The 27,161-nt window shown below is 40.5% G+C and overlaps 1 protein-coding gene across 4 annotated transcripts in view; it reads left to right on the forward strand.

Annotated features, from left to right (window-relative positions):
• The first annotated feature begins 416 nt into the window (after positions 1–416).
• The window catches only part of LOC131474064 (serine/threonine-protein kinase MARK1-like), a 35,280-nt gene continuing 8,535 nt past the window's right edge, over positions 417–27,161 (forward strand). For 3 of the 4 annotated variants that reach the window (XM_058651799.1, XM_058651800.1, XM_058651801.1), the window contains exons 1-8: positions 417–811; positions 7,618–7,818; positions 13,477–13,530; positions 23,527–23,575; positions 23,847–23,912; positions 24,553–24,623; positions 26,011–26,067; positions 26,187–26,423. In XM_058651799.1, coding sequence (XP_058507782.1) covers positions 761–811; positions 7,618–7,818; positions 13,477–13,530; positions 23,527–23,575; positions 23,847–23,912; positions 24,553–24,623; positions 26,011–26,067; positions 26,187–26,423 — 786 coding nt within the window. In that variant the 5' untranslated portion in view covers positions 417–760. The remainder of the gene's footprint in view (positions 812–7,617; positions 7,819–13,476; positions 13,531–23,526; positions 23,576–23,846; positions 23,913–24,552; positions 24,624–26,010; positions 26,068–26,186; positions 26,424–27,161) is intronic. The other variant, XM_058651802.1, reaches the window with a different exon arrangement.

Here is a 27,161-nt window from a genome sequence, read left to right on the forward strand (position 1 = left end):
AATGTGCAGTGAGACAAACATCCAAATAAAATATTGTTGTTTTTTAATGCCCAAGTTTTATTTTTCTATGCAATAGTTTTTGTCACTACAACTTCTTCTACAAAGCTAAATCTTAATGTCAGTGCTCAGACTCCATACACCAGCCTCCGTACTGCAAGGCCCTCAGCTAAAGTAAATATAACCAGTCTTATTCTTAAGATACTAAAACCAAATATTTTATTTTAAAGCAATTATACAAACACAGATGTGTAGTTTATTCAATTTCTGCCAATCAACTATGCTGTATGTTATACAGTGGACCTTTAACTGTTTTCTGGTGACTTGAATAATGAGCAACATGGGCGAGACAAAGGGAGAGTGTGTGTGTGTGTGAGAGAGAGTGTGAGAGAGAGATCCCTCCATCCTTCCTGGTGGGAGGTTTGAGATGCACACTGCGCAGAACCGTCCGCTACCGACGCATCTTCCTGGCCTGCCTCCCCCCTCCCTTCCCCTCGTCTCTCCCTATCCTCTCAGTCTCTCTTTTCCTCCCTCGACTGTCTGCTACTAGCCTACCTGAGAGGAAGTGTACACACAAAGCTAGTAGGACAAATCTGGCGCGACGTCAGCCGGGCCTTGTGGGCGCTATGCTGCGGTAAAACCGGCTCCCTACAGGGGGATGTAGAGAGGCAGAGACACCGACGGACGGACGGACGGACCGCGCCGTGTCTGCTCTGCTCTGCCCAGCCCGCTGCATCGCTGAGCGGCCTGCGAAGCACACAAGATGTCGACCAGAACGCCATTGCCCACGGTGAACGAGCGCGACACCGAGAACGTAAGTACCCGTTATCACACCGGTGTCACACCGCAATAATCTGCTGCTGGCTTTTTTGCGCCACTGCTGAGTCGATACAGGTTAATGACAGCGGTAGCAGGCGGTTTTTCTTTAGCGGAGGAGGAGGGGGGTTTACTGAGAGACTTGACCAATGAGAGCTGTGTGGTTGTTGCTCTCCTCTTCTCTCCTTTTTAAAAAAACACGAGGCCTGAAATTAACGCAGAATTAACGCACATAGCCTTTAGTCGCCACCGTTTCCCTCAGTAGCCACAACAACGCACTGCGTCAGTGTCCTCGCTTTACGGGAAGCGTTGACATTTAAAGGCCTGTGGGGAGAAAATGCTCCAGTCGCCACAAACCGAGGGTGTTTTCTAGTCCACACTGTCAATAATTAGGGAGGGTGGGGGAGGATGTTGCCCTACTTTACAATGGCAACCGCTTGGTAGCATCGCAATGTGACATCCATCACCTACTGGGCAGTGTTGTAGCTGCACGTTCAGTCAGTGCAGAAGAAGAGGAGGAGGAGGAGGAGGAGTGAGCGGGTTATTATTCACCACTCTGCTGCCACGACACTGCTGCTGCTGCCGGGGCTGCACACAGCCGACATATTCATCAAAAAGAGGACAAAGAAATGGTTCAAACTAGGAACGGGGACGTTATTGTCGCGTGTTTGTGTAAAAACCAAGAACCAAGCTCCCACAAGAAGTTCCCAGTGAAATGGAATCGAAACGGAATTCATAGGGATGATTGTGAATCCTGAAATGTGTTAATATTTCACGCGAGTCACTTGAAAATGCTGTCTAGATTGCCAACACACTGCCCAAGCCTGCATCTCACTAGTCTTTCCAGCACATAGTCATTTATAGCCGTTTTATGTAAAGGTCAAGTGTGTTCCACTTAGCCGGACTTAAGTACCCATAAGTGTGTTTGTGTATGTGTAGAATCATTTTAAAATACAAGTCCTTTATTTTTAGTTGCACCATTAGCCTTTCACTTAAGCTCGGCATACACTTGTTTTTTCAATCGTTTTGTCAAACTGTACAACTACATCGCATGTGATGAGAAGCCAATGCTCGCGATTTGTGTGCACTCCAGCTAAACAAAAATTTGCACCATAGGTGTAAACATATACTTTGGAATTGTTATTATATTTGTAAATGTAAACAGAGCAAAGTCTTCTGTCTGTACTTCACCTCATATGCTTTCTCCAGCACCTCTCGCTTGCGGCGTGCCTCAAGGTTCTATTCTTGGGCCTCTTCTCTTCTGCTTGTATTCCTTGTGGATAAAGTATCTGAAAACACAACATTGCATTCCATCTTTATCTGCCCGACCTGCTTCCCTTAACACTCCCTCGCGCTCTCTCATGTCTGCAGATCAGTCGCTGTTAGTCGTCTCTAAAACAAAAAGGAAGCTTAGAGGTGACCTCGCACATAAATCGTAAGTGTATGCCCAACTTTAGTGATGCACAATATTATCTGCACAAAATCAGCAGATATTAGCTTTAGAATTTATTAGTAGATATTGGCAAACACACCAAGATCTGCCGATATGACTATGTATTTGTATCTATATCTGCTGCAACATGAGCAGGCAAAATATTATGTTAAGACTAAATGACCTCTGCTGTTGGGCGCAGGGAAAACCGTGTATACACACTTGGCAAAGGGCCTTGCTTTACGATGGCTGCCATCTTGTGCCGCCATGTTTCTTCAGCAGTCCTTAAAGGATAAATTAGTCAGAGTGTTTGTTTCACGTCTTGAAGTGGAAGCTTACAACTCAAAAGTAAAGGAATGACATTCACTTTGACATGTGAAGGCCACCGTAGTTTCCTGATGGATGAGCAAGAGAAGGGCAAGTTTATGACTCACAGTCTGCAACCTCACAATTAGATGTCTCTTTCACTCACATAAGTCCACTGAAATATGTCCTTATTTGTTTCTGTAATCTTACAACATTTTGTACCCTTTTGATAATGTCACTAATGTTTTGTTTTGCAAAATGAATGCATGAATTTGTCCACATCGGTAATCAATTTCTGAAAGCTCACATATACGACCTAAATGAAGGTGGTATGGACAGAAGGCTCCTCCCATTTACATTTAAAAACTACAGTATGCGTGCAATAACTTCAACAGTTCTCCCAGCAGATTTCTCAATCTGAAGGTTTATGATCAACCACTCATGCGTGCACACCCACATCCATATGAGCAGCACAATAATAAAAAAACATACCCCCCGTGAGATCATTCCAAATTAGTGCTGCTTTGTGCATCCTGACAGACTCTGACATATCTGGGTTCATCAAAAATGTTCCTGGAAACAAGACGAGGCACAGAATGAAGCTGCCCTTCTATTATATGGCGTTAAAACTACAAGCAGTGGAAAATAGCTGAAGGCAGCTCATTTATTTTCCAAATTTATAAAGCAGTGTTTTTATAATTACCCTGCATCTCAGAGTGTTAGGGATGTAACAGTATCAAATCTCAAGATATGATAGAATTGCCGTATTTATTCACGATATTGTGGTAGTATCCACATTACAGTATTGCTTTCCACTCTGTGTAGCTTTTTGTCTCCTAGAGAGCTCGTAATAGTGTTCAACTATAGTATGTGAAGGGACTTTATATTTTGGCTCCACGGTGTTTTACCTTTTCAATTTTTCATTGCCCACTACAGAAAATGGCTGTAGATCTTTGGCTGTATATTCACCAATGCCTCCTATGGTCTCTTGAGCTCTTGCACTGTTATGGGGAAGTTGTAAAAGCTTTTATTTGGAGTCTGGCAGAATCTTTTCCTCTCAAATCTTTTTGGGGTGATATATTCCCAAGTAGCAAATTCCCTGACGAGGATGTTGTATTCCTTGATGTGTAGGTCACTGCAGTCTGGTGGTGTCTGCATCTTGTTTTTTTGTTTTTGTTCATCTAGTCTCTGAGGATGATGGATACGATAACTTCCCTCTGCTCTGCTTCACTGCAGCTGAAACAAAAGTAAAGTTTTGTCCAGGAGACCTTTTTTTTTTGGATACGTCACAGGTCCATGGTCAAGAGACATTTTTTCTGAAATAATTTTACATCCCTACATATTACAAAAAGCTTCTTTTCCACCAGCAAAGTTGTATAACACACTAAATCTTGAAGGGATTCTTCATGCTCGTCAGTGTGTTGCATTCAGTTGACAATTTCAGCATGCTGCCTGTTTAAAGACAGACAGAGACAGGAGAACCAGAACTCAATGTGCACATTGTTTTAATTTGACAGGGACTGAAAAATCAATAACATTCTTCCTGCATAAAATGTTTTATTATGTTTATTATTCGGTCAGACAGACCTTTTCTTAGGCACTTTATGTTCTCAACATATTCCTGGAAACTGTGTTATGATGAGGGCTGCAATTTTCAAATTTGATTACTCTGTCAATTGGAGTACTTGTTTGGTCCGTGTATTTCCCAAACCTGGAAATAACAACGTTCGCAGATGTTTTGGCCACAAACCAAAATTATTCAGTTTTTAATGATTTCTTTGTTGTATGGAGCAAAGAATTTAGAAAATGTTCACATTTAAGAAGCTCAGAGAACTGGTTTAAACACCCAAACTGATTTATCGATTATCAAAACAGTTGACAATTAATTTAGTAATCGATTAATAAATCGAATAATGCTAGTAATAATGTTTAGGTTCGCTGACAAATGGTAACTGACTGAATGTTTTCCAAATAAATGTCGGCGACCTCCCAAGCCAAAAAAGGAGCGAGAGAAGGAGGAGGAACTAGTGATGGGTCCTGGGGGGTTTGTGCTGTTGCAGTCAGGGGTTCATAAAGAGCTGTATGGCAAGATCGAAGGTCTGGATCCAGACAATGCTCAAGCTATGGGGAAGCTCTATTAAACTGGTCGGACTCAAAGAATATGAGTAATAGTTCTGTTATCATACTGTTCTTTACTGTAAACTGAGGTTGGTTCCTTTGACGACATCAACATTTTGTGTATCAAAACAGAGGTACCCTACAAAATAAAACTTCAGGAAAAGCAAAAAAATAAAACAAAAACTAACTGCTGTCTAACTGCTGTCTAACTGCTGTCTAACTGCTGTCTAACTACCGCTAACTGTGTGTATGTGAGAGATAAATCTTCAGAAAGACACTCGAGTTATTCCTGCCTACTTCCTGTCCTCGTTGCCCCTTCCAGAAGGGATTATTGAGCTGAAAGAATCAGTCAGTAAAAATCTGGACAGCAATAGTCCCACCTCATACATACACTTCAAAAAACTGGAACTATCTCTTAAATATCAAAATATATGAGCTGTATCTCGTGGATGTTGCTGTAGGCAACTGGACTAGAGCCAACTAAAGTTAACTCCTGAAGATGCGGTGACCTGGATGACTGAGAACCTTCATGAGTTATATCAGCTCTCTGATTATTCCATGTTCAGTAATGCACAAGTGTAGGGGACAGCTACTGTGATCGTCCTAACAGCCTAATGTTGCTGTAGATCTCGCTATTAAATCAGTGCCCCAGCCGCGCGGACAGTAGCCAACCATGCCTGCTTTAGTTTGACTCCAGCATGCAGCCCCAGGGCCCACTAGCAGCTGAGCTACATTGCATAACAGCTTATTACTCAGAGAGGCAAGTGGCTTTTAGTATCTCCCTCACGGCTTTTTTTTATTTTTATATCTATGTGTGTGTGCGTTTATTATATTTTTTTATGTCTCGCCTCCCTGGCGACTCAGAGTCAGTAGCTGGGAGTCATTGGGTGGACAGTTGAAACAGACCATGTATGTGTACAAGGCAAACAGTAGTTCCCTGAATGACCTGTCTTTCCTCATGCTCCTCAGGTAATTTAATAAGAGAATCAGGCCAAGATACACAAATACATCACAATATATCATTGTGTGATACTATATTCTTTAAAATGCTGTATTGATATGAAAATATTCTTCTTGTTACAGGGGTTTTTGTCTTGTATTTAAGCCTCCGACAGCTCGTTAGCTGCGGGATTTTGGCCATTTGATTATTTCCACTTCTCTCGTTAGACAAAGAAAACTGTATATTGTTTATTCATATGTCATTGTTACTCTTATTGTGATAGTTTTACTCCTCAAAATAAGACATTTTAGCAGTAGTATACTAAAATATCACAGTGTATGGTATTGTTACCCCCCTGTATCAGGATATGTATTGTATTGCTTGGTTCTTGCCACTTCACTCAGGCCTAGTGTCGACACACACACACACACACACACACACACACACACACATGTAACGTGATTTGCACCTGAAGGATGATCTGGCCAATATGACAAGTTAGTTAAGCTGATGGACAGAATTGATGTCAGATTATTGTGGATGGATAATTACTAGCTGCAGATACAAGAGGGACAAGCTACACACAATGATCTGTCATGGTGATCTGAATGTGGGATATATGGCGCATTTGAATTAAGGATGCTGACTTTGATTGGCGTCTCATCCAGATTTGTTCTTGCCCACCTCTCTCTCTCCCTCTCCCTCTCCCTCTCCCTCTCTCTCTCTCTCTCTCACACCCACTCACAAACAGTGACAGTGGGGAGTGTTTTAATCCTGTAGCATAGCCCTCGCTCTGTTAGGATGTGGGCTAACTGAGTTGATGAGGTGTAGCATTTCCTGGGTGAAACAAGAGCAGAGGAGCCTGGGTAACCAGACCAAGGCTTTTATTTTCTGGTTGGGGTGTGGTCAGGAGTGCAGTAGAGGAGAGCAGAGGATCATGGGATCTTTGACCTGGACTGACATCAGCAGCTGTTGTAGAGGAGAGGAAAGAGACAACGGAGGCTGACATAGCCTGTGCCAGCAGTGTATTTACAGCAAGCTGTTCCCAGTTCACCTCCACATGCCATATCATGGGGATGCTTGTATTTATCAGTGGAGCAAGTGACGCTGTGATAACACCAGACTTTGTGCTTCACACTTTGCAGGCATTCTCAAAGCTGCAAAGTCATCAGATCTCATTGAGTTACTGATTAAGTCCTTAAGTCAGGAGGTGGAATTGTCGCAGAGGCAAAAGGATGAATTAGATTTTCTCTTATGTCGATAATACTGCCTTTTACGATGGTCACCATGTCACATTATCAATCACAGTGGCACGGATTCTTGTCGTGTCTTGTTTGGAGGACTGGCAACACTACTTGCCAGTCCCAGAGTAATCATTGTTCACTATACTGCGCAAGTTCATTGGTCATCAGGGACCTATGCCTCTGCTATTTCTCACCAAGGCTTTTGGAGATGCATAGAGGCCAAGGTACTGTTGCCAAAGCTCAACAAAATGTTTTTCCGTGGTCACTATTCCACCTAACAGCAGCAGCAGCAGCAGCATCCTTCTTCCTCTTCACCATGTTTATGTCTTTATTTTATGCCGCGTCCAAGCATCTCCACGTGTATCGGTTATCCTATTGGTCAACGTCCAAGAGCACGTAGAACTAGATGTCAGGCTAGGCAGGAAAATAGGAACAATTCTAACATGCTAGACTTCTCGTTGGGGTGTCACGGCGCACCCCAGATGCCAAATCTCTCTTCTTCAAATATGTTGTACTACAAGCTGTTCATCATTCCCGACACTTATGTTCTGGTCTAACACAATGTGTCGGTCACGACCAAATCGCATGGAAATTGGCCTGAATTTGTGTGTAGTCTGATCGCAGCCTTACACGACGACCTCCACTGTTTTGTTTGCAGCCTGTGTAGCAAGACGAAAGGTCAGTTTGGAGGTTCAACATTCGTTGTGTATGTAAATCAATGCTGCAGTGTTGCTGATCTCCACTTGTTTGACTTTTTTTTGCAGCACTCCTCCGTGGACGGCTTTGTCGAGCCCCCGGCACCCCCCACAAAGTCTGCAAGTCGCCACAGTCTGCCGCGATGCCGCAACTCGTTCACCTCCACAGAGGAGCAACCGCATATAGGCAACTACCGCCTCCTCAAGACCATTGGGAAGGGGAATTTCGCCAAGGTGAAGCTCGCTCGACATGTTCTGACTGGACGAGAGGTGAGACAAGTTTTAATTTGCATGTTAAAAATAATCCAGTTTTTTTTTTTTACTTATGACTGTTTTACTGTCATAAATTATATTCCATATTATATATAGTCCATATTATTCTGAACAGTCAGTTACTGCCCTTCAGCCCTTGAAAATCACTTGTTTTAGTCTAAAACCCGGAGTTTGGTGATTCCAGATGAAACTCAACCTTCAACCATCTTTGTAGTGATCCTTCCAACTGCAGCTGTAAGCAGGTTTTTCCAATTAACATGAGGATAAATGTCCTGACATGTCTGTGTTGTAATTGTCCATGTTGGTTCTCTCAGTCAGGTCAGGTCACACCCTCTGATTCATACACACACACAGTCATACTCTGACACTGCTGACCTGCCAGGGTGATTGACACCTGCTTTGGTGCATCTGTAATTAAAGCTCCCGTGTCCCCATGGAGAAAAAAATGACCTACAAGCTGTTCACAGTCTTTCACTCAGCAAGACTCGCAGCACGTCCCGACAGCTCTGATCCACCACAAATGTCCTCTCACTGCAACGTTTTAGCAGCTGCAGCTTTCAATTCTCAGCGTCGACTTACAGACTACCTGTTTATATCATGGGTGTAACTCTTTTCCCAGGTAAAACCAGTAACGGTTACATTCTGCTTGTGCCAACGCTCAGTGTTTAACAGTCACACTGGGTATGCTCAGCACTGTTTGCTGAAAAGGTCAGGGTTGTGCCTGTGTGCCTTTGCTGGCTCATCAGAATGCAAAGTCATGGATCAGAGTGAGACAGAAAACAGGTAGAAGGGACATAACCTACTATAGCCGTGCTATATCATGATCATTGTCCAATGATTATAGTCTGATTTTTCTCATTTTCAAAAAACATTCAAACTGATAACATGTTATTCCTCCCAGAGTGTTTGTGCAATGCTTAAACTTGTAATGATATATATATGTAACATGTTTTTAAGAATCAGAAGAAGCTCACTTATCACATGCCCTCCTACCCACCAAGAAGCGCCTATGTTACAGTCAGTGTTGTAGTCTCAGGGCCCAAGAGTTTGAATCCAAGTAAGGATCCTGTTACCTGAGTCTGAATCAGAGTTATCAAGGTTGTCCTACTTGAGTGAAAGTCCTGAGGTCAGTTGTACGGCACAGACAATCACTCAGTATATGCCCTTGTCATGACAGACGTTTTGGCAGGTCACAGACGGCGAAATCACAGGTGTAAATAAGTGAACAATGGCTGAGTTCCAGCAGGTACTAAAAAAAGCACCAGGTACTGGGTACTATCCCTAATGGAAAAGCAAAAAAAGAAGGAGTTGAGTCGAGCTAAGACGTGCTAGAACTGTAGAAAGGAAAATCTCCAAATACTGTATGTCCACCTATCCCAATATCTAAAAGCTCTATGCTTGCTTGCAGTTTAAATACTATGGCAAATGTACTAAAATAATTAATTTCAGTCAAACTAGCAGCACAATAACCTACAAAAAACTATGCACATGATGAATTTTATTATATTTATTTTTTTGCAAAAAAATAAATATATTTATTTTTTGTTTGCAAAAACAAATTGCAAAGAAGAGTCGATACGTATCAACTTGCATTTTTAAGTGGTTATACGGAAATCCTGGCCCTATTGTAGTGGTTGAACGCCGTTAACCTGCGTATCACGTAGAATACGCCACCGTGTATAGATATTAGTAAAGAGCAGCAAATGACTTCAGATAAAGTATCTATGTACAGGTCGAACGGCTCCTTTGTGCTGTATATCTAAGGTTTATACTCTGAAAATAGGAAAGTAGACTTGAATATGTTGTATAGCCTATGTGATAAATGAGTGTATAACTTCCTAATAACATTGATACCTTCATGATCCTGTAATGAAATAGTTCCCTGTAGTGCACTACATTAGTGCTGCAGTAGAAAGAAAAAAACAAAACAAAACAGGAACACATGAAGTACTTCAGCATTTAAGTGATGCTATCGTCAAGTTTCCCCATCATATTTTCTTTCTGAATATTCATCATGTCTACGTGTTTTGTTTGTGTGCACAATCACAAGACCTGCATGCAGTGACAAGCATATCTTACGACTGCGCTGAATAATTAACAGTGATGCCTGTTGGCCTTCTGTCACAGTGGGGACTGAATTATTCACCCTGAAATCCATTAGAGATCCGCTCACACGTGACGTGATGACGTGTCATCCGTGCGCTCACGTCTCTCAATCGGACAACAAAAAGGGGAAATATGGGCACAGTGAATCGAAGAGGAAATGTAATGAATAATCTCTGACTCATGCAATAGGGGAATTGTGGAAGTTGGAACAATAGCACGACACATGAGGACAGCTCCAACACCTGCAGGCGCATATCACCACACACTCGCACTGAGGTTGATGTGTGCACCTGCACACCAAACACAGGCTGCAAAAAGACACCGTCTTCACACACACGCATAGACAGCCTGTCTGCTTTCTCACAGCCTGGTCTCCCTGCTTCACTGTTCCTTTTACAGCCACTACTACATTGGTATCATTATAGGCTTTAGCTTCCGGGTTTAGATGAAATTAAATGTCCCAGCAACTTCTACATCTTTGGGAAACCCTGCTTGAGATGAATAACCTGCAATCTTTCCACCATGACTCAGCATTTGCTTCCTGGTTTCCCCCTCGAACAGGCTGCTCAGGACTAGAGTCGGACTCTTAAACCACTGAAGCGTGCTTATTAAGCTGCCACAAATGCTTTTATAATGGACTGAAATTAATACTTTTGTTGTATCTTAGATTTCCAAAGGAAACGTATCCTCTTTGTTCAGAAATAGAGGGCTGTGGCTTTTCCTACGTTGGACTCTCTTGTTGAACAGCTTAACATAATAAGGACGACAAAAAGCAGACCTGCTTATTAGAGCTGTATAATATGGTTAGAAAATATTTTGACAGATATTACAATTGCAATATGAACAGCAGTTGGTTGGACTGAGACGATTGTATTTCTTTGCAATGATGTTTTAGCCCACATTTTATTTTCAGTGTATGATTTCAGTGTTTTTAAATTAGATATTGATCTGGATCATATTGAGATTTTGCTCATTTAGCAATTATTTGTGCAGCCCCACTGCTTTCAACAAGAAACCAAGAGAAAGAAAGCTCTTTACAAAGTCAACAAAATAAATCACTACTTTAGTGTGTTAGTTAGGTTTTGAAGTGTTCTGGTGGTTGTTTAATGTTAATTTGAAACATCAGTTAAAAATAAATTATATGATAATAAAATCAGTACTTTGCCGCACAAAATATCTTGATATCTCACTGTGTCAATTTCCCCCCAACTCTAATGTTTACTGCTTTTTCTCCATCATTAGATAGACTTTTCTGGCTGTAATCTGAAGTCTGTAATCCAATCCCTCTCCCGCACCAAAGTCAATAGAGAAAATCAATGTTTTTAGCTGAAGGAGACATGGGAGATTCTGGTCTACTGCTGCCTCTTTTGGTAACCCATAACACATTTGAACTTGCTGATGGAGACAGCAGTGGATCGACAACTAAGTTGGTGGTTTACAAAGCGAAAGGAAAAGATAATTGTGAAAGGAAGGATAATTGTAAGATATCTTTACATATCGTAGACTTAAACAGGCATAGATTTTAGTAAGTGAGCCCTTTTGTAAAGTGGCTAAGACCAGTTTTTCCTGTTGAATATAAATGAATGAGTACAAGCATCAGCTCTGTGTCTCTGCCTGAAGATTTGTTTGTCAGTATATCCGCTTTTCCGTATTAGTAGCGCCAAATAGTGCTAGTGTATGAAGATTAGATTACCTATGAGGCTATTTTTAATAGCATTGATTGTATAATCCATATCCCCGACCTGTGAGGCTTATGGAGGATGTTGGGAAACTGAAGCGTAGGCTGGAAGGATTTTGGGAAAACATCTTATTGCGATTTCCCTGAGCAAAAAAAGTGCTTGAGATTTGAACTGCATTTAAATTTTAGGTCAAACTTTATTTTAGTATTCACTATGATAGATCAGTTAGACAGATATCGTAATGTATCGCTGTATGATTGTCTTGCAATATTTTGATTATCAGAGAATCACTGTATCCTGATAAAATTGATTTTGAGGACCATGTATTGTATATCGTATCGTATCGTGCCGTAACCTGTGATTCCCATCCCTAGTAGGAACATACAACACATGTCCCTACCTTCATTTGAATCAATGACTTTGTGACTGGATGGAAACCATTTGACAGTCAGACCACTGTGATGACTCATGACTCAGCTCAAAGTCTCTGGATTTTCCAGTAGAAGAATTTCAGCTGGACAAAAACCTGAAAAAACAAACAATTTTTTCTTTTTTCTTTTCTCTACCCCCAGTGACGTTCTTACTTAGTCAGCCCTTATTAGTGAAATAAAACCATATCATTATGTTTCGACTACAAAAGATCATGTGTATCATTTCACAGTAATAATTACACTCTATTGTAAAACTGCCTGTCAGTCATTTGTCAGCGTAATGTAAAGGCTTACTGATGGTGAGTCTGCAGTATGGCTCAGCTCATGGCTTTGTGGAAATCTGCTGAGCTCTCAGAAAGTGAGGGGAGCAGATCTGTTCCAGCGTGCACTTTGGGCTGATTATTGAGATGGATGGATCCGACTATTGCCCAGCGAGATCTGCTGAGCCATACATACTACTAGCACTGGCTTCGGCTGCCACACGGGGGACACTTTACTGTATTCTTGGGCTGCATTTACTTTCTATGTATTTATCTTAAAGAACAAACACACAGTACTGTGTAAAGTCTCAAGGCACCACCAGCTTTGTTGCGTTTATGTTTTGCATATTCTGTGATCTGTGATTTCTCAACATGAAATACTAGGACAGACAAAGGTTTTAATAGTAACATTAATTTTGGTCCCACTCCAGGTTTAAGAGAGCCAGGGTCTATTGTGGGTAGACCCAGTGGGTCACTGCCTTGAGAGTTTTTTTTGGCAAATTTGCGCAGTTTTCCAAAACTCTTGAGTTAATATTTAGGTTTATATGTTAAAATAACATGCATTAAATCTTTTTTTTTTCATTAATGCACTAAACATATTTGGTAAATTGTTAAATTATTCAATTCAAAATCATATTGGGTGTTACAGATATGGCTGTATATTAGTCGCTCTGGCCAGACTGAGTGTGTCATTTGGCTCACGATTGTTTGCTGTCTTTAAAGTCTTTACATAGAAAGTTTGGGAAACACTGCTTTAACCTGTTGAAGCTTCTATTTAATCTGTATTCATGTATTAATGTATTCATGTATTCATGTTCATTGCTAAAACAAAAAATCCAATGGTGGCTGAGGACCTTTGCACAGTACTCTATCTACAGTATGTATCGGTCTGTTTTTTTGTTCTTATGTGTGATTCCAAAGCTTTATCTGTTCACAAATTCAAATGTGACACATTTATGACTAAGCTGCTGGGGTTAGGTACACAGAACAGTGAAATAATGATGTTCATGGTTCATTGCAGCACTGGCTTTGGCCACACAACCAAAACACAAAATACAAATACAAAACCACAACTATATTTGACATCTCGGCCGCCCTTTAATCTTCCTCCGTCTCTCACCCCCTCTTCCTCCCCTGCCTCTCTATCTCTGTCTGTCGTCCTGTCTTTCCTCTCTCTAGGTGGCGGTGAAGATTATAGACAAAACCCAGCTGAATCCCACTAGTCTACAGAAGGTGAGTCTTTGTTTTTTTTATGGCCACATGGTTACATCATGGTAACATCTTGATTAAAGTTACAGTTAGTCACTCCTCAGTGTTTGCTGCTCTGTTTGTTTACTCTTTGAACTGGGGATGTGTTGCTTTATATAATGTAATCAGATGTAGCCTGCAGAGACCACAGGGCATGTTTTATTCCCCTCCCCCTTGATTCTCTCAAGGTTTGTGTTTAGGAGCGGCTAAAAATACCAGTGCCTGGATGTTTGTCACTTAGCCTTTTCTAGCAGTCTTAACCAATTACAATGAGGGGGTTTGGGACTGTTTCCTGATTACAGAGTCTTTTTTTCTTGCTGACTACACACACAATTGTCAAGGAAGGTTAGACAATGTGTAAGAAAACCACTCACAGCTCATGTTATGATCCCGCATCACCCACTGCCATTTTAAAAATAGCGCAGGTGTGCTGCGGACTGACAGGAACTCATTCCATGGTTGCGATGTGAAACAGCTCACCACTGCTTCTCTTTTAATTTTGCCGTTATCGCTTTACTCTAATGCATGAACAAATTGCATAACAGCTGTCGAGCACTTTTAATGGACCGCCACCCCAAGGCTACATAAACGGCTGTTGATGTCTTGATGGATTTCCTCTGCAACTATCTCACCACAAACCACCGGGGTGAGAAGATATTGCTGCTGCAAGGTTTTTAATCACCAAACCAAGAAAGTTGTGATCTAGCAGTGGTCTGAATAAGAATGAGAGGAGTGAAATTAAACCACGAGTGTAACTGTACAAAAAAAAAGAAAATCAATACTTGTTTAATCAAACATAATTATTCAGGGCTGTTCTTTTCTGTCTAAGTGTTAGTAATATCTAATGGTGAGACTTCCTCTCCTGAGACCATTGCACACCAAAAAGAATGTTAATACATCAATTGATTAGCTCCCCTCTCACCCCAGGAAACAAGTATACGGACATAAAACATGCTACGTGACTGGACTGTGAAGTAAGTTTCAGTTTGGCAAGTCAGACAGTTCCACACTAGAGAATAATTGACTTTAAATTGCATTTCTAAATCAGACATATTTTTGTCAGAGGAAAATTCTAAACTGCAGGGCAAACAATCAAACAAACAAACAAACTCCAGCACATAAAAGCGAGTGAAAGTAATGCAGTAATGCTGGCTTTAGTTAAGCTTGGATGCATTCAAGAAGCCTCTTAAATTTCATCACTTCTGCAAGCACATATGCAGTCCACTAATAAATATTTGCTGCTGTAACCGTGTGATAATAGATTCAACAGGAATTAGGAGTGTTAAGTATTCTTTTAGTGCAATAATTGAATGTTTGTTTGTTTTTTTTAGAAGTATTTTTCAAATATTCATGCCTATTTCTATTGCTGACTTTGTTATCCACAAACATATCACATCTGTAACTGAACCGGAGATTAATGGGATCATCCGGCTTCAATTCTTCAACCAATCTGTGTGAAGAAGCTTTGAGAATTTCAGGCTCTCACTTCCATACTCGTCTAGTCTGACGGGAGATAATATTCAGTCTGTTTGAGCTCTTTTGTTCAACAGCCTGTTGTGTGGTTTCTAATCTGCAAATACACACACGCAGTGGCATGTTGAACATTTAGGAGTGTGTGTGTGTGTGTGTGTGTGTGCAGGGAGATGGATTAAGATCCTGACTTTGAGTTTGCAGACTGGGGTCTCGTCGAGGTCATGATCAGTGGTTACACACGCGACGGGTCGGGTTTTTCCGCTACCTAGTGATGTACAAACAACATATCATGTGAGACTGCTGACCAATCAGGATCTCTCTGATCAATTATTCAGTGAACCTTTCAGATCTCAGCTGCAGTAAGTCTGAGAGGGTCAACATGGAGAAGACTGAGCTTTTTATGATGGATTAGCACTTATTATCAACATAAATGCAGGTTAATGTTGTTGTTTGCACATGTAGATGCTAGTTTGTTAAATCTGGCAGGTTTATGTGTTTGCGTACAAGCGTAGAGGCGTGTGTATCTTTATATGAAGCCCATATAGATTTGAATGTCCTCTGCTCTGTACTATAGATTACTGTAATGGTATACAGACGTGTCATCTGCAATGCAGAAGCCTATCTAATAATGCAGCAGTAGTCTCCTGGATTGAATCGATTTTCCCATTGACTCTGAGTGTCCTATGCGATCCCTGTGAAAGCTCTACTATGGATGCATTAAAGGGAGCGTCCACTCTAGTACAGCCTTTGCTTGGTTACTGTCCTGACCTTGGATTGGCTGAAATAATATCCAGGAAATCAACGCTGTCAGTCACTTTGGATTCCAAGCACAAGAATGGAAATAATTTTGCCCTGCAACAATGTTCATTCCCAGCAATTTGAAATAAAAATGCTTTTAATTCAACCTGATCTTCTCCTGCGATGTGAAGATCTGTTGCTGATAGTGTTTAACTTGAGGTTATCCTTCATGTTAAGACTGAATATGACTGCTTTGCCAAAGGCTGCATGCGTGGTCTCGTACCATTTTTCTTTCTCTCTCTTTAACTTGGAAAGCAGCAAAAATGTGAACAGTGACTGAATTGCATAAGCCATACAGAAACACCCAATAGGTCATGTGCAACACAGCTTCTTAGGCAGTAAGTAAATAATATGGTTAATATGCCTCTGTATTAGCTGAGCATAATTATTCATGCAATGACGAAGGTTTTTTTTTTTAATGTTTCTGAAACTCAGAGGTTAATGGAATCTCTGACGCATCTGAAGAGAGAACCTCACCTTCTCTTTATCTGCTTTGGATCAAGATAAAAAACATTTACCGTTATTGCGCTTGTTATCCTGGTTGTTGGTCTCTGTGAGGTACAAGAGGTGTTTCCTCCACATCACTGCACTCACAGTGAACAGCAACTCTTTCATGTTAGTCCGTCAAAACGCCACTGATCTCTCTTTTATGGTCTCGGAGGAGCCAAGCTGTGGGTTCACCATCTGGCAATGTAGGCACAGTCATTGCTCGGGGAGATCTTGTTTGGACACACAAGACTGTCTGACTTTGGTTTATGCTGTCTCAAGCTAGCAGAATAATTTTTTTTTAGTCTTTCAGTTCTATTCTAGGCACCATTTTGTATGCATGTATTCAAGGTTTTATATTAAAATGTATTATATGTATAATATTGATATTTGAATTAACAAATTAAGGTCTCACTGCTTGTCTCCACGTGCCGGCGCTGCTCAAATTAACGAGGGAAAGTTGGGCTGAAGTTACCTGGCTGTTTTGATATCTTGAGTTACACAGATATTGTGATGCATCACTATACGATTGTCTCGCAATATATAGAAAATCACACAATCATTCTATTGTGATATTATTGGTATCGTGGACCTGTGATACCCACCCCTACTTTTTATGGATAATTATTATCGCCTTATCTCCTCTGATCACGTGAGGACTCTCTGCTGCTGTGCTAAAACATATTATTATTATTGGTCATTGTAGAGACTATCACTTAGTGGTTAAGAGAGTTGTCTACCACCCTGATGGTCAGGGTTTGATCGCTGGCTCCGCTAGTCTACGTGCTGATGTTTCAGACAGGGATGGCTGCAGCTCTAAGATCACTGCAGCGTGGCAGATATCTGCATTTATGTGACATTCAGGGTTATTGGATCCTATCTTGATTGTGTGTTGTTGTTTTTTTTCTGATATCCAATCCAATGATTTGGACTTGTAAAGCATCTCTTATTGGCTCATTTTTAGTATCTGATACAACAGAAATTGCTGCTGGATATGCGTGTGAATGGGTGAAAAGAGCTTTAAGGGCCCGTACAAATGAGAACAACTTTAGGAGAATCTGCAAAAATCTTTTATCCACACACTCTACTTTTGGAAAACTGGTCCAATAGTCCCACCTCTCTCATGGTCTTCTTATTGTGTTTGTAGATTGTTTGTTTTATCCGCTTTCTGACAGCTATTATTTTCTTTCCTTAGTCGCTCTGCCTTGGTTCATTGTTTTTGTGATTGCATACATTGTAACACTTGTTCAAATTAAGCTTTATTTAAAAACCTTTATGCACATGCTCCCAATTTTGGTGTATGGTTTATGTGGCAGCACTACAGCACCATGTACAGGCCTGGCATGTGTACTACAGCATTAAGAGTCATTTTAGAGGTTTTTTGTGGATTAATAGCCGTGTTTACAGAAAGCTATTTAAGAACAAAGAAAGATCAAAGATCATATGGGGAAAGTTCTGGATGAGGCCTGAGTGCTTAGATTTACAAATGTAAAGACCACGACTGAATTTATAGCCTTCTATTTACTCAGTTTACAGCTACATAGAGATTAAGTCAATCTTAAAATCCATGCTATCATTTATTTGCTGAGCTTTTTTGAGTCTGTTCATTGTATATATCACATTATTTGTTTTTTTTAAATGAGGCCAGGATGAGTCACGAGGTAAGAATGAAGTGCGGGTATGTTCCTCAATGACCCGTTGCTCCTCTCTGCCCTGGTGTGACTTTGTAGTGGTTTCAGCGTTACAGGAAATGAGGTCAATTGAGCTCCCAAAGCACCTCCTTACATCTGCCACAGGAAATGCATCACAAGTCATCTGTGGTCAGGGATGTTGACGTTGTCATGGTTTTAGTTATTTTAGCCCCAAAATAGGCCTCTCCATTAATCCCCTCTTCCACTGTGCAAACACTGCTCTCATCCCACAATCCCGTACATCGCTGTCTCCTAATCTGCAAATAAGAGGTTTTTTTTCTTTTCTTTTCATCACTTCAACAAAGAACGGCAACGAAATATTAAAGATAAACCGCTACGAGCAGCTCTTTGGTTGAGCTCCACTTGTTTCATCGAAAACGTGTGCTGTTGAAATGCAAGACACGTTTGCATTCGGAGAATGTGGAGCTGTTTGGCTTGTGACACAAAACAGGCAGCACAGAGTAACACAACAGAAACACACTGGCCTTTAGAGGTCCCTTTACAATATATCTGAATGTGATTGTGCGCTGTGTTTTTGAGTCGTCAGAAAGCCTTGAGAGCAACTTAACTGTAACTCTTTGTGAGCAGTCATTTTTGGCAGTTGTAAAAAAGCCCATTATTCAGTGGAATTGTCTTGAAGTCTGTTGTTTGTGTGTCTGTCCTGCGCCTGCCACTCTGCGTTAGCCAATGAAAGGCAGTGGAGCCCATGGGCTCGAGGAGCTTTGGTCTTGTTCAGATGAGTGGAATGTAATTACACAGACAACACTGTTGTTCATAATGAGTCATAGAACAAATGAAACGTAGAGGCTGCTCGGACATGTATAGTTCACAGGTTCACCGATGTACAATTTCAGTTCGGTCATTTCAGGCTTTCTTTTCTTACATTGGAGCTCTTTTTTGCTCACAGTGAAGTGCTTTCTGGCTTTTTGGGGGAAAACCCAGTGCCAAAAGTTTGCTGTGGAGTTGTGTCTCGGTGTGGTGGATAATGAATACCAAGTGGCACATGTTTGACTGTGCACACACAAATAAAGGCATAATGGGGTTTTGTTCAAATGTTTCTCAGACAGTTTTTTTTTTTTTTTTTTTTGAATGATGAAATTAAGTGCACATTTATGCATATTTCCATCCAGTACTGTTAAGTATGGGAATGGGAATCGCAGGGTAAAATACGTGATACATGCTCCATGATGCCAATAATATCACGATTCTATTTAATCACAACATAGAGAACAGAGTCTATGTATTGAACGTGGATGGGGCATCTCTTAATGTAATGCATTATCCCACTGTCAAATGCCTCTTCTACGGCCAGGTAACTTCTACCCAAGTTTTCCTTATTCATTCAAGAAAAAAAGTAGCGACGCCTGGCCGGGGAAACTGGCAGGGACTGTTTACTTTAGAGTACTTCATTAAGAAGAAGGACGGCAGTATATCACCAAATCCATATTTCCACCCACCCCTACTGTTAAGCAAATATTAAAATAGTAGCTTTGATACGTGGTTGCATTTCATTGCTGCCTCTCATGTGGTATTAGTAGTAGTAGGAGAACTATTTGCATGTTACACTACGTTGAGGAATGTTATGGTTTTCTCATTAGTCCACACATTTCCTCCCCCTCTCTGCCTTCTCCTCTATTTTCCCAGTGCAGGGACAGATGGAAGCTGGAGTGTGATTTCTGGGTTCAAACGCTGAATCTTCCTCCATAGCACTTCTTTTTCGTATTTACCTTTTATATGTACGCCAACTTTTCCACCTCCTTCAAGCATGAAAGTTTTTGTTGGGCTATTTCAAGATGTCCTTCCATTTCTTCCATTTCCATGAACAAGTCAAAAATGTGCACTAAAACCCACCTTATATAGATGTGTCTTTTGCGTAATGGGTTTATTTTTCAATACCTCATGGGTCCAGGACAGGATGATGTGTGTGAATTTCCCTGTTTGCCTATTTGTTTGTTTCACAAAGAGCAACCAGCTTTTTTTTTTTTTACGCATTAGAGGGGACGAAGGTTTCCATCCTGTCAATAATCTCAATGAGCAGCTGCTGTGTTGCTGTGACTGAAATAGTCCAGTCGGTTCCAGTAAGTGCTCCCACACTGATATCTGCTGTCCTGCTCCTTGTGCATGGGGACTCTGCTGTAATTAAGGCTAGTTTGACTGGGCGCCCCTGGGTTGGTGGAAGTAGGTCATTGGCACAGACTGCTGAGATTCGGGCACATTGGAAAGGGCATGTTTGGTACACATGTTGTGTTTTTCAGCTGCTCTTATTATAGTTTTTCTTAATCACCGTCGTAGCTCATCCATTTACAATTCCTTTTAGCTTAAAGTCGGACATTTTCACAATTTCTTGTTCTTTTTGCCTAGAACTACTGTCAAAGCTGCCATACTTTGTGTGAGTGACTCCCCTTTGTGCTCATAGATATTATTGATATTTATACTTGACTGGAGCAAATAACCCAAACTCATTATCTCCTGTCAGCCTCCATGGTAGCTACATCCCTATTGAGCTTGTATTGACAGGCACAGTGTTTATTGTTGTCTGTTTTCCACAGCGCTTCTCAGATTTTTGTGGCTGCACGCATGCTTTCCATGTGATGGGCTTCAGGGCAATACGAAAACGAAAAAGCCCACAAATGCATATTTGAGATGTGTGTTTTTTGTATAGATATAATCTGCATGTCATCTTCTGCTAATTATGTTAGTATTATTATTATTATTATTATACTAATATAATTTACTTGGTTAACATAGCAGCTGAAGATTATGGTACAGGGTTTGACATTTGTCCTAAAAGGAAATCGTCTTTGAGACGCCGAGTATCAATTATTTAGAATATAACTTATGTTACAACAACTAACATTAAACTCTTGTGGATTAGCTTAAAAAATAAATTGACATTTCTGTCCACGAGTTGGTGCCAAGTGTTCACTCTCACTGGAGCTGTTGGGCGAGTATATCGCAATATCGTGATAATATCGTATTGTGACTTAAATATCATGATAATGTGGTATTGTGACGTCTCTGGCGATTCCCACCCCTAATAACTATTATTACTATAATTATTATAGTATTTACTTTATTTCTAACTTCTATTTTAAGTTTCTTTTCACTGTGATAATGCTACAGTATATTTTACACTTCAACCAGTTCACATTTTAAATAAATGGTGTTATTGCATATACTGTATGTCCCTTACCATGTCAACAAATCCCACAAAAAGAGCAAACAGTGTGTCATTCTCTCTATATCTTACTCTAAGTGAATGTTGTTGGTACTATTTTCTTCTGTGGATTAATACACATTTGATGCCTCAGTTGATGGTTTATGTGTGCAGGGGTTTTTAGACAACAATGGAGCTCTGTGACACCGAGACAGTGACACAATTTTTGTGGGACTTGAGCTTTTAAGAAAAGTACAACAGTAAGAAATGATACACTGTGTATGTGTATGTGTATGTGTGTGTGTGTGTGTGTGTGTGCATGGCATGACATCAGGCAAGCGAGCAAGTAGAGACAGAACAGGAGGAAGAATTAGTGAGAGTGATAGAGAGTGAGAGTGTACCTGTGTGTTGTTGTTGTTGTTGTAGCAGACTATAGCTGAGAGTGTGAGAGAGAGCGTCTCCCACAGAGTCGGGCCTGCTCACACTGGTACAGTGCCTGTGTGTGATGACCTAGAAACACAGACTATCCCAGCACTTATATAAGATTTAGACCAAATGCGTTGTTATATACACTAACACACACGCCATTATAGTGCCAGTGTTCTTTTGTAAATTTTCACATATGATATAATGACGTGGAGTCATTATCAATGTCCTCGTTTCAGTGTCACTTTTGTTTCTGCAAATGTAAGAAGACGAGTCTGATTCTGTGTCTCTAGTCGCTAAAGTGATGCTAAATCCCAGTCGAGAGTGCGTGGAAACTCAACACTCACACACACACACAGCCTCGGCACAGCGCGCCTGGGGAATGGGCAGAATGTAAATGATTCAACAGCACCTCTAAGTGGCTGCAGGAGTGCGTCTGACATAAACAGTCACACAGAGACGGAGGAGACATGGTTTTTACATGATTATCACTCTCAATGCTCTCCTTTCTGATGACTTGCACCCAGCTGTTATGCATGGTTCCTCACAGAGAATCAAGAATTCCTGACTTGCCTGGTAGGGGTTTCTCCCACAACTGGGTAGAATCTGTCCCATCTGCTGTAGGGGGAATGCAGTCTTGTCTTGTGAATAGGCTCAAGGTCTGCACAAAGATTTTTCTGAGGTATTGCAAAGAGAGTTGCAATATAATTCAAGAACTTTTCTTTCTTGCTTTCTTGCTTGCGTTCGTTCTTTCATTCTTGGAAACAGTATAAATAGGACCGAACAGATTTGTTTTTTTAAGTCCATTTTCACTTAAAAATGGCTGTAGATTTAAAACATGAAGGAGGGAAAGATACCATTGAAATATACATTTTATCATGTAATGCAACGATAAGAACTTGGAGATATAAATTGGTTCCATGAATTACACTTTTTAATTTTGGCGTAGAGCAGTGGTTCTCAAACTCTTTATTAATCCCAAGTACCACCTAAAGAAATATTGAGCTCTTGAAGTAACAGACATTATCACCAAACGTTAAAATACAGTGGTGTGAATAGGCCGAGCAAAATCAGCTGCAGACTTTTCACAGGAGGCAGATTTGCCCTCTCATCCTCCTCCTCTTCCTCAGATATACTTCACACACTGGTATAGTGAAATTAGATTAGGGTGGAGCGAGAGATAAGGTAATATTAGATAATTCCTCAGCAGAACAGTGTTTCTGATTTTCCTCCAAGTACCACCAGAGGAAGCTGAGAACCACTGGTTGCGCGCCACAGATTGCCACCTTTGCGATTGTGTTTCAAATATTAGAATTATTTCAGTATTATGTTGTTGCTATTAACTGTATATCCATGTTAAGTTGATAATGTTAGGCAGCAGCATATGTCTACATTAACAGTCTGTACTGTAAGCCTCTTTATTGCTTCTCTGCAGAGGCTGGCTGTGTGGATGGTCGACTGGCTTGACTGCAGTGAGTCGCTGGAGTTGTAATTCTGCTCCTTATCTGTGCGGGCAGGGTTTTAGTGCAACTTTCTAACTGCATCAGCCATATTCCTTTACACAGTGCAGCAGTCCTGTGATCCTCAGGCTCACTCATTTCCCTGCAGAGTTTAATCCTATTTTCGGCACCAAAGGTCTGAACTGAACTGAACTGAACTGGGGGGAAAAAAAATCATATTACAGTCTAAAGAATTATCTGAAACTAAAGGATCTGCTCTCACTGGACACTGTTAAAGTGTGTCTAACTGACTTAGAGGCAGAAAAACTTTTTACTTGATGTTTTTGCCTAATTCTATATTACTCTATATTGATTTTGTTGAAAATATTGTATTCTGTGTGTTTGAATAGTTTATTCCTGATTAAATAAAGGCTTAACTACATTTTCAATGTAGCGTCAATGGTATTGGTGTTGTTTTTCTTGTATTGAATGTTCCTCTGTGTCTCCGCAGCTCTTCAGGGAAGTCCGAATAATGAAGATTTTGAATCATCCAAACATAGGTAAGTTCAAACTGCAACATACTGCAGCGTAATGACACCAGGGAAGAAGCACCCAGTACCAACTTAGTGCTGGGTCTGTCAAACAAATCTAACTTTTATAATGGTTGATTGGTTTTATCGATTTTTCTCATTTTTTCCCCCTTGGTGAATCTGATTTACCGTCTTATCATTTTAGTCTAATGATGTCACTCAGACTTAGTCTCATAATGAAGTCAACTAAAACCCCAATGCAGACTCATAATTAATATTCTGTTTCTTGTTTCTCCTGCAGTGAAATTGTTTGAGGTGATCGAGACGGAGAAGACACTTTATTTGGTGATGGAATATGCCAGTGGTGGTGAGTGAAGTGTCCCCTAAATGTGTGACAGTTGGTTTAAGTTTTGCATATGTGTGTATATATATATATACACACATGTGTGTATATATATATATATATATATATATATATATATATATATACACATGTGTGTATGTGTATGTGTATGTGTATATGTATATATATGTATATGTATATGTATATATATATATATATATATCTATATGTACAAACAAAAAATTATGATTCGAGGCGAAAAGCTGACATCAAAGCAATATTCACTGCAGAATATTTGGACTTTTGTAGGTGTTATGGCATAAAATCGGGGCTACAATTATATATTATTTGATGAAAATTTCATATGAATGTTTTTGAATAGGAAAAACACTAGTAGAGCACCTGTACGGTGGAATCCCGACGTAGATATCTTTCATGAAGTATCAAAAAGCAACACAAATCTGGATTTACAATGTGTTGTCACTGTCCCGTGAGGCATTCAAGCCTCTAAAAAGAAAACTTTTCTTGAGCTCATAGAAATATATCAAGATACATAACCACTCAGTGTAGTAGCTGCTTACTTCGCTACCCTACTTGTGCTAAAAGCTGTAAAATGACAAGATTATACTGGTTAATAATTGCATATTTGTTCTCTCTACTATAGGTGAGGTATTTGATTATCTAGTGGCTCATGGCAGAATGAAGGAGAAGGAAGCCAGGGCCAAGTTCAGACAGGTGAGTCATCACTTATTGCTGCGCTCGCACTTCTGTTGTCTTCCCATCACTGAGGTGTGTGTGTGTGTGTGTGTGTGTGTGTGTGTGTGTGTGTGTGTGTGTGTGTGTGTGTGTGTGTGTGTGTGTGTGTGTGTGTGTGTGTGTGTGTGTGTGTGTGTGTGTGTGTGTGTGTGTGTGTGTGTGTGTGTGTGTGTGTGTGTGTGTGTGTGTGTGTGTGTGCGTGCTTAAAGACTGCATGCACCAATCTCAGGCGTCGCCACTTACTGCAGAGGAGCGACGGCCTCAGAGAACTGGGGTTGAGAAAACAATCTACCCTATAAATGCTGCTCTGACACCTAGTGGTGCCACCAAAGCAAAAATAAATAAATAAATAAAAGACATCTGCTGCAGTTTAAGTATCAACTGTTCGTCTGTCGTGCTTCTGCATGCCCTATAATGAATAGAATCAGGGCCATTGTCTCTTTCTCTTCATTTTCCTGTCACTCAAGGAGGCATTAGCAACTCATCAAACAAGTTGTTGTCAAATCCATGCTGTTCAAAATCTCTCACTGATGGTTTTGGATGACTCAGAGGAAGGCTCTATGACACAGTGTGGGAAGTGAGTGTGTGAGTGTGTGTGTGCGTGCTTTTTGTTACCTTTTTAGGACCTTTTCTGACATAAACACCATCCTTGTCGGGACCAAAACCTGGTCTGAAATAAGGCAGAACGTCCTCAAAACGGGTGGTCTTGAATTGTGATTTATGGTAAAGGCTATATAGTTGCATAGACTTGTGTGTGTGTGTGTGTGTGTGTGTGTCGCAGTAGAAACAGCTCAGCGTTCAGAAAGGTGAAAGTGTTGATGCTTACGTCTGCGTGCAGGCAGGTGGGTGGCAACTGTCAAAAAAACAGCATATTTTCTGTTTGATTGACACGGTAGCTTTTTGGGCATATGTTTCGAGTGACATTTCCTTTTCCCTGACCACCATAGCAACAGCTGAGTGTGGATTATTAATGTGAGGAAAAAAAACCCAATTCATAAATGTCACCTAAAGATTGCACTTTTCTGTCATTCTCTTGGATTTAGTGCAAAGACAAAAGTCCCAATAAATCAAGTTTAACGACCATGATCAACAGTGAGGACATTAGGAATAATTTGCGTATACAAAAATAAACTTTTCACGTGGAGAAAACAATTGTGACAGTTTGATTCTATCTGAAAATTAACAGAGAAAACAAAGCTTGTACATTGTTGTTCATTTTACTCAATGTTTTCTTGTTGTTTATGCATTTTGAACATCTTTTGAATATGTTTACGTCTGTTAGGAAACGGAAAAGTCCTATTAATTATAATACTGTAGGTAAAGAAATACCTGCAGTGTGTTATGATGTATTGCGTTCTTGTTTCAGATTGTGTCTGCAGTGCAGTATTGTCACCAGAGGAGGATAGTACACAGGGATTTAAAGGTGAGCATCTGCAGTCTTCCGCCTGCTCCTGACCAGTATCTATATTATCTCGAGCAAAAAAAACGTCTTGAAATAAACATTTTGTAATTTGACACTGTGACTTCCCTCCCGTCTCTTAGGCGGAGAACCTGTTGTTAGACGCAGATATGAACATCAAGATCGCCGACTTTGGTTTTAGCAACGAGTTCACTGTGGGCAGCAAACTGGACACTTTCTGTGGCTCCCCGCCGTACGCTGCTCCAGAGCTTTTCCAGGGAAAGAAGTACGACGGGCCAGAAGTGGATGTCTGGAGCCTCGGGGTCATCCTGTACACACTGGTCAGCGGTTCACTGCCGTTTGACGGCCAGAACCTAAAGGTGTGGTTTTGTTCTGGGGGTGGCTAAGCTTTCTTTTAAAGGTTCATTTTGTAAAAATGAGGGACATCTTATGATGAGATTGCAGGTTTTAACAAAGGGTTCACAAACCCCTCCCTTTTCCAAACCTGTCGGGGAACTAAACATAGCAGAAAGTATGTCGTTCTTCTTGTAGAAACTATAGAAACATGGTGAAATGGTAGCCCAAGTCTTATTTACAATGTTGGCCTGGCAAGTGCCGGAAAACACGTGTAGGGGTAAGAGAAGAGGGAGAAAACAAAAGATACAACACATTCATCAGTAAGTAAGAGAGTTTTGAGAGAGAAGAGTTTGCATGTTCTCCCCATGTTCTTAATCTATTCTAACTGAGTTAGGATGTTTACATGCAGCAACCTAAAACTGGGTTAGTTAAATAAACCAGTTAAGAGTGGAATTTCCTGTGTCTGTCGATTTGAATGAGGCTTTTGGGAAATTAATTAATCCACGCTTCTTTTTCACAAGTTCTCTGGCAATTGTGTTTAGAACTGCACTGAGAGATCTGAAGCCTAATAATCATTATTTTAATAGACACAGGGTCTATTATGACATTTATTAACATTGTTCACTCTGCATTGAAAGGTTAATACTAAATACAGTGCTGCAAGTTTTTGTGATGACCTCTTTTATGTATTTAATACTTAGTTGTTATATCATGTTTTATTTAAAATACATATAAGTGCACTAGAGTGTTAAATAAAAATA

Source organism: Solea solea, chromosome 15, assembly GCF_958295425.1.
Source record: "Solea solea chromosome 15, fSolSol10.1, whole genome shotgun sequence".
Lineage (NCBI taxonomy): Eukaryota > Metazoa > Chordata > Actinopteri > Pleuronectiformes > Soleidae > Solea > Solea solea.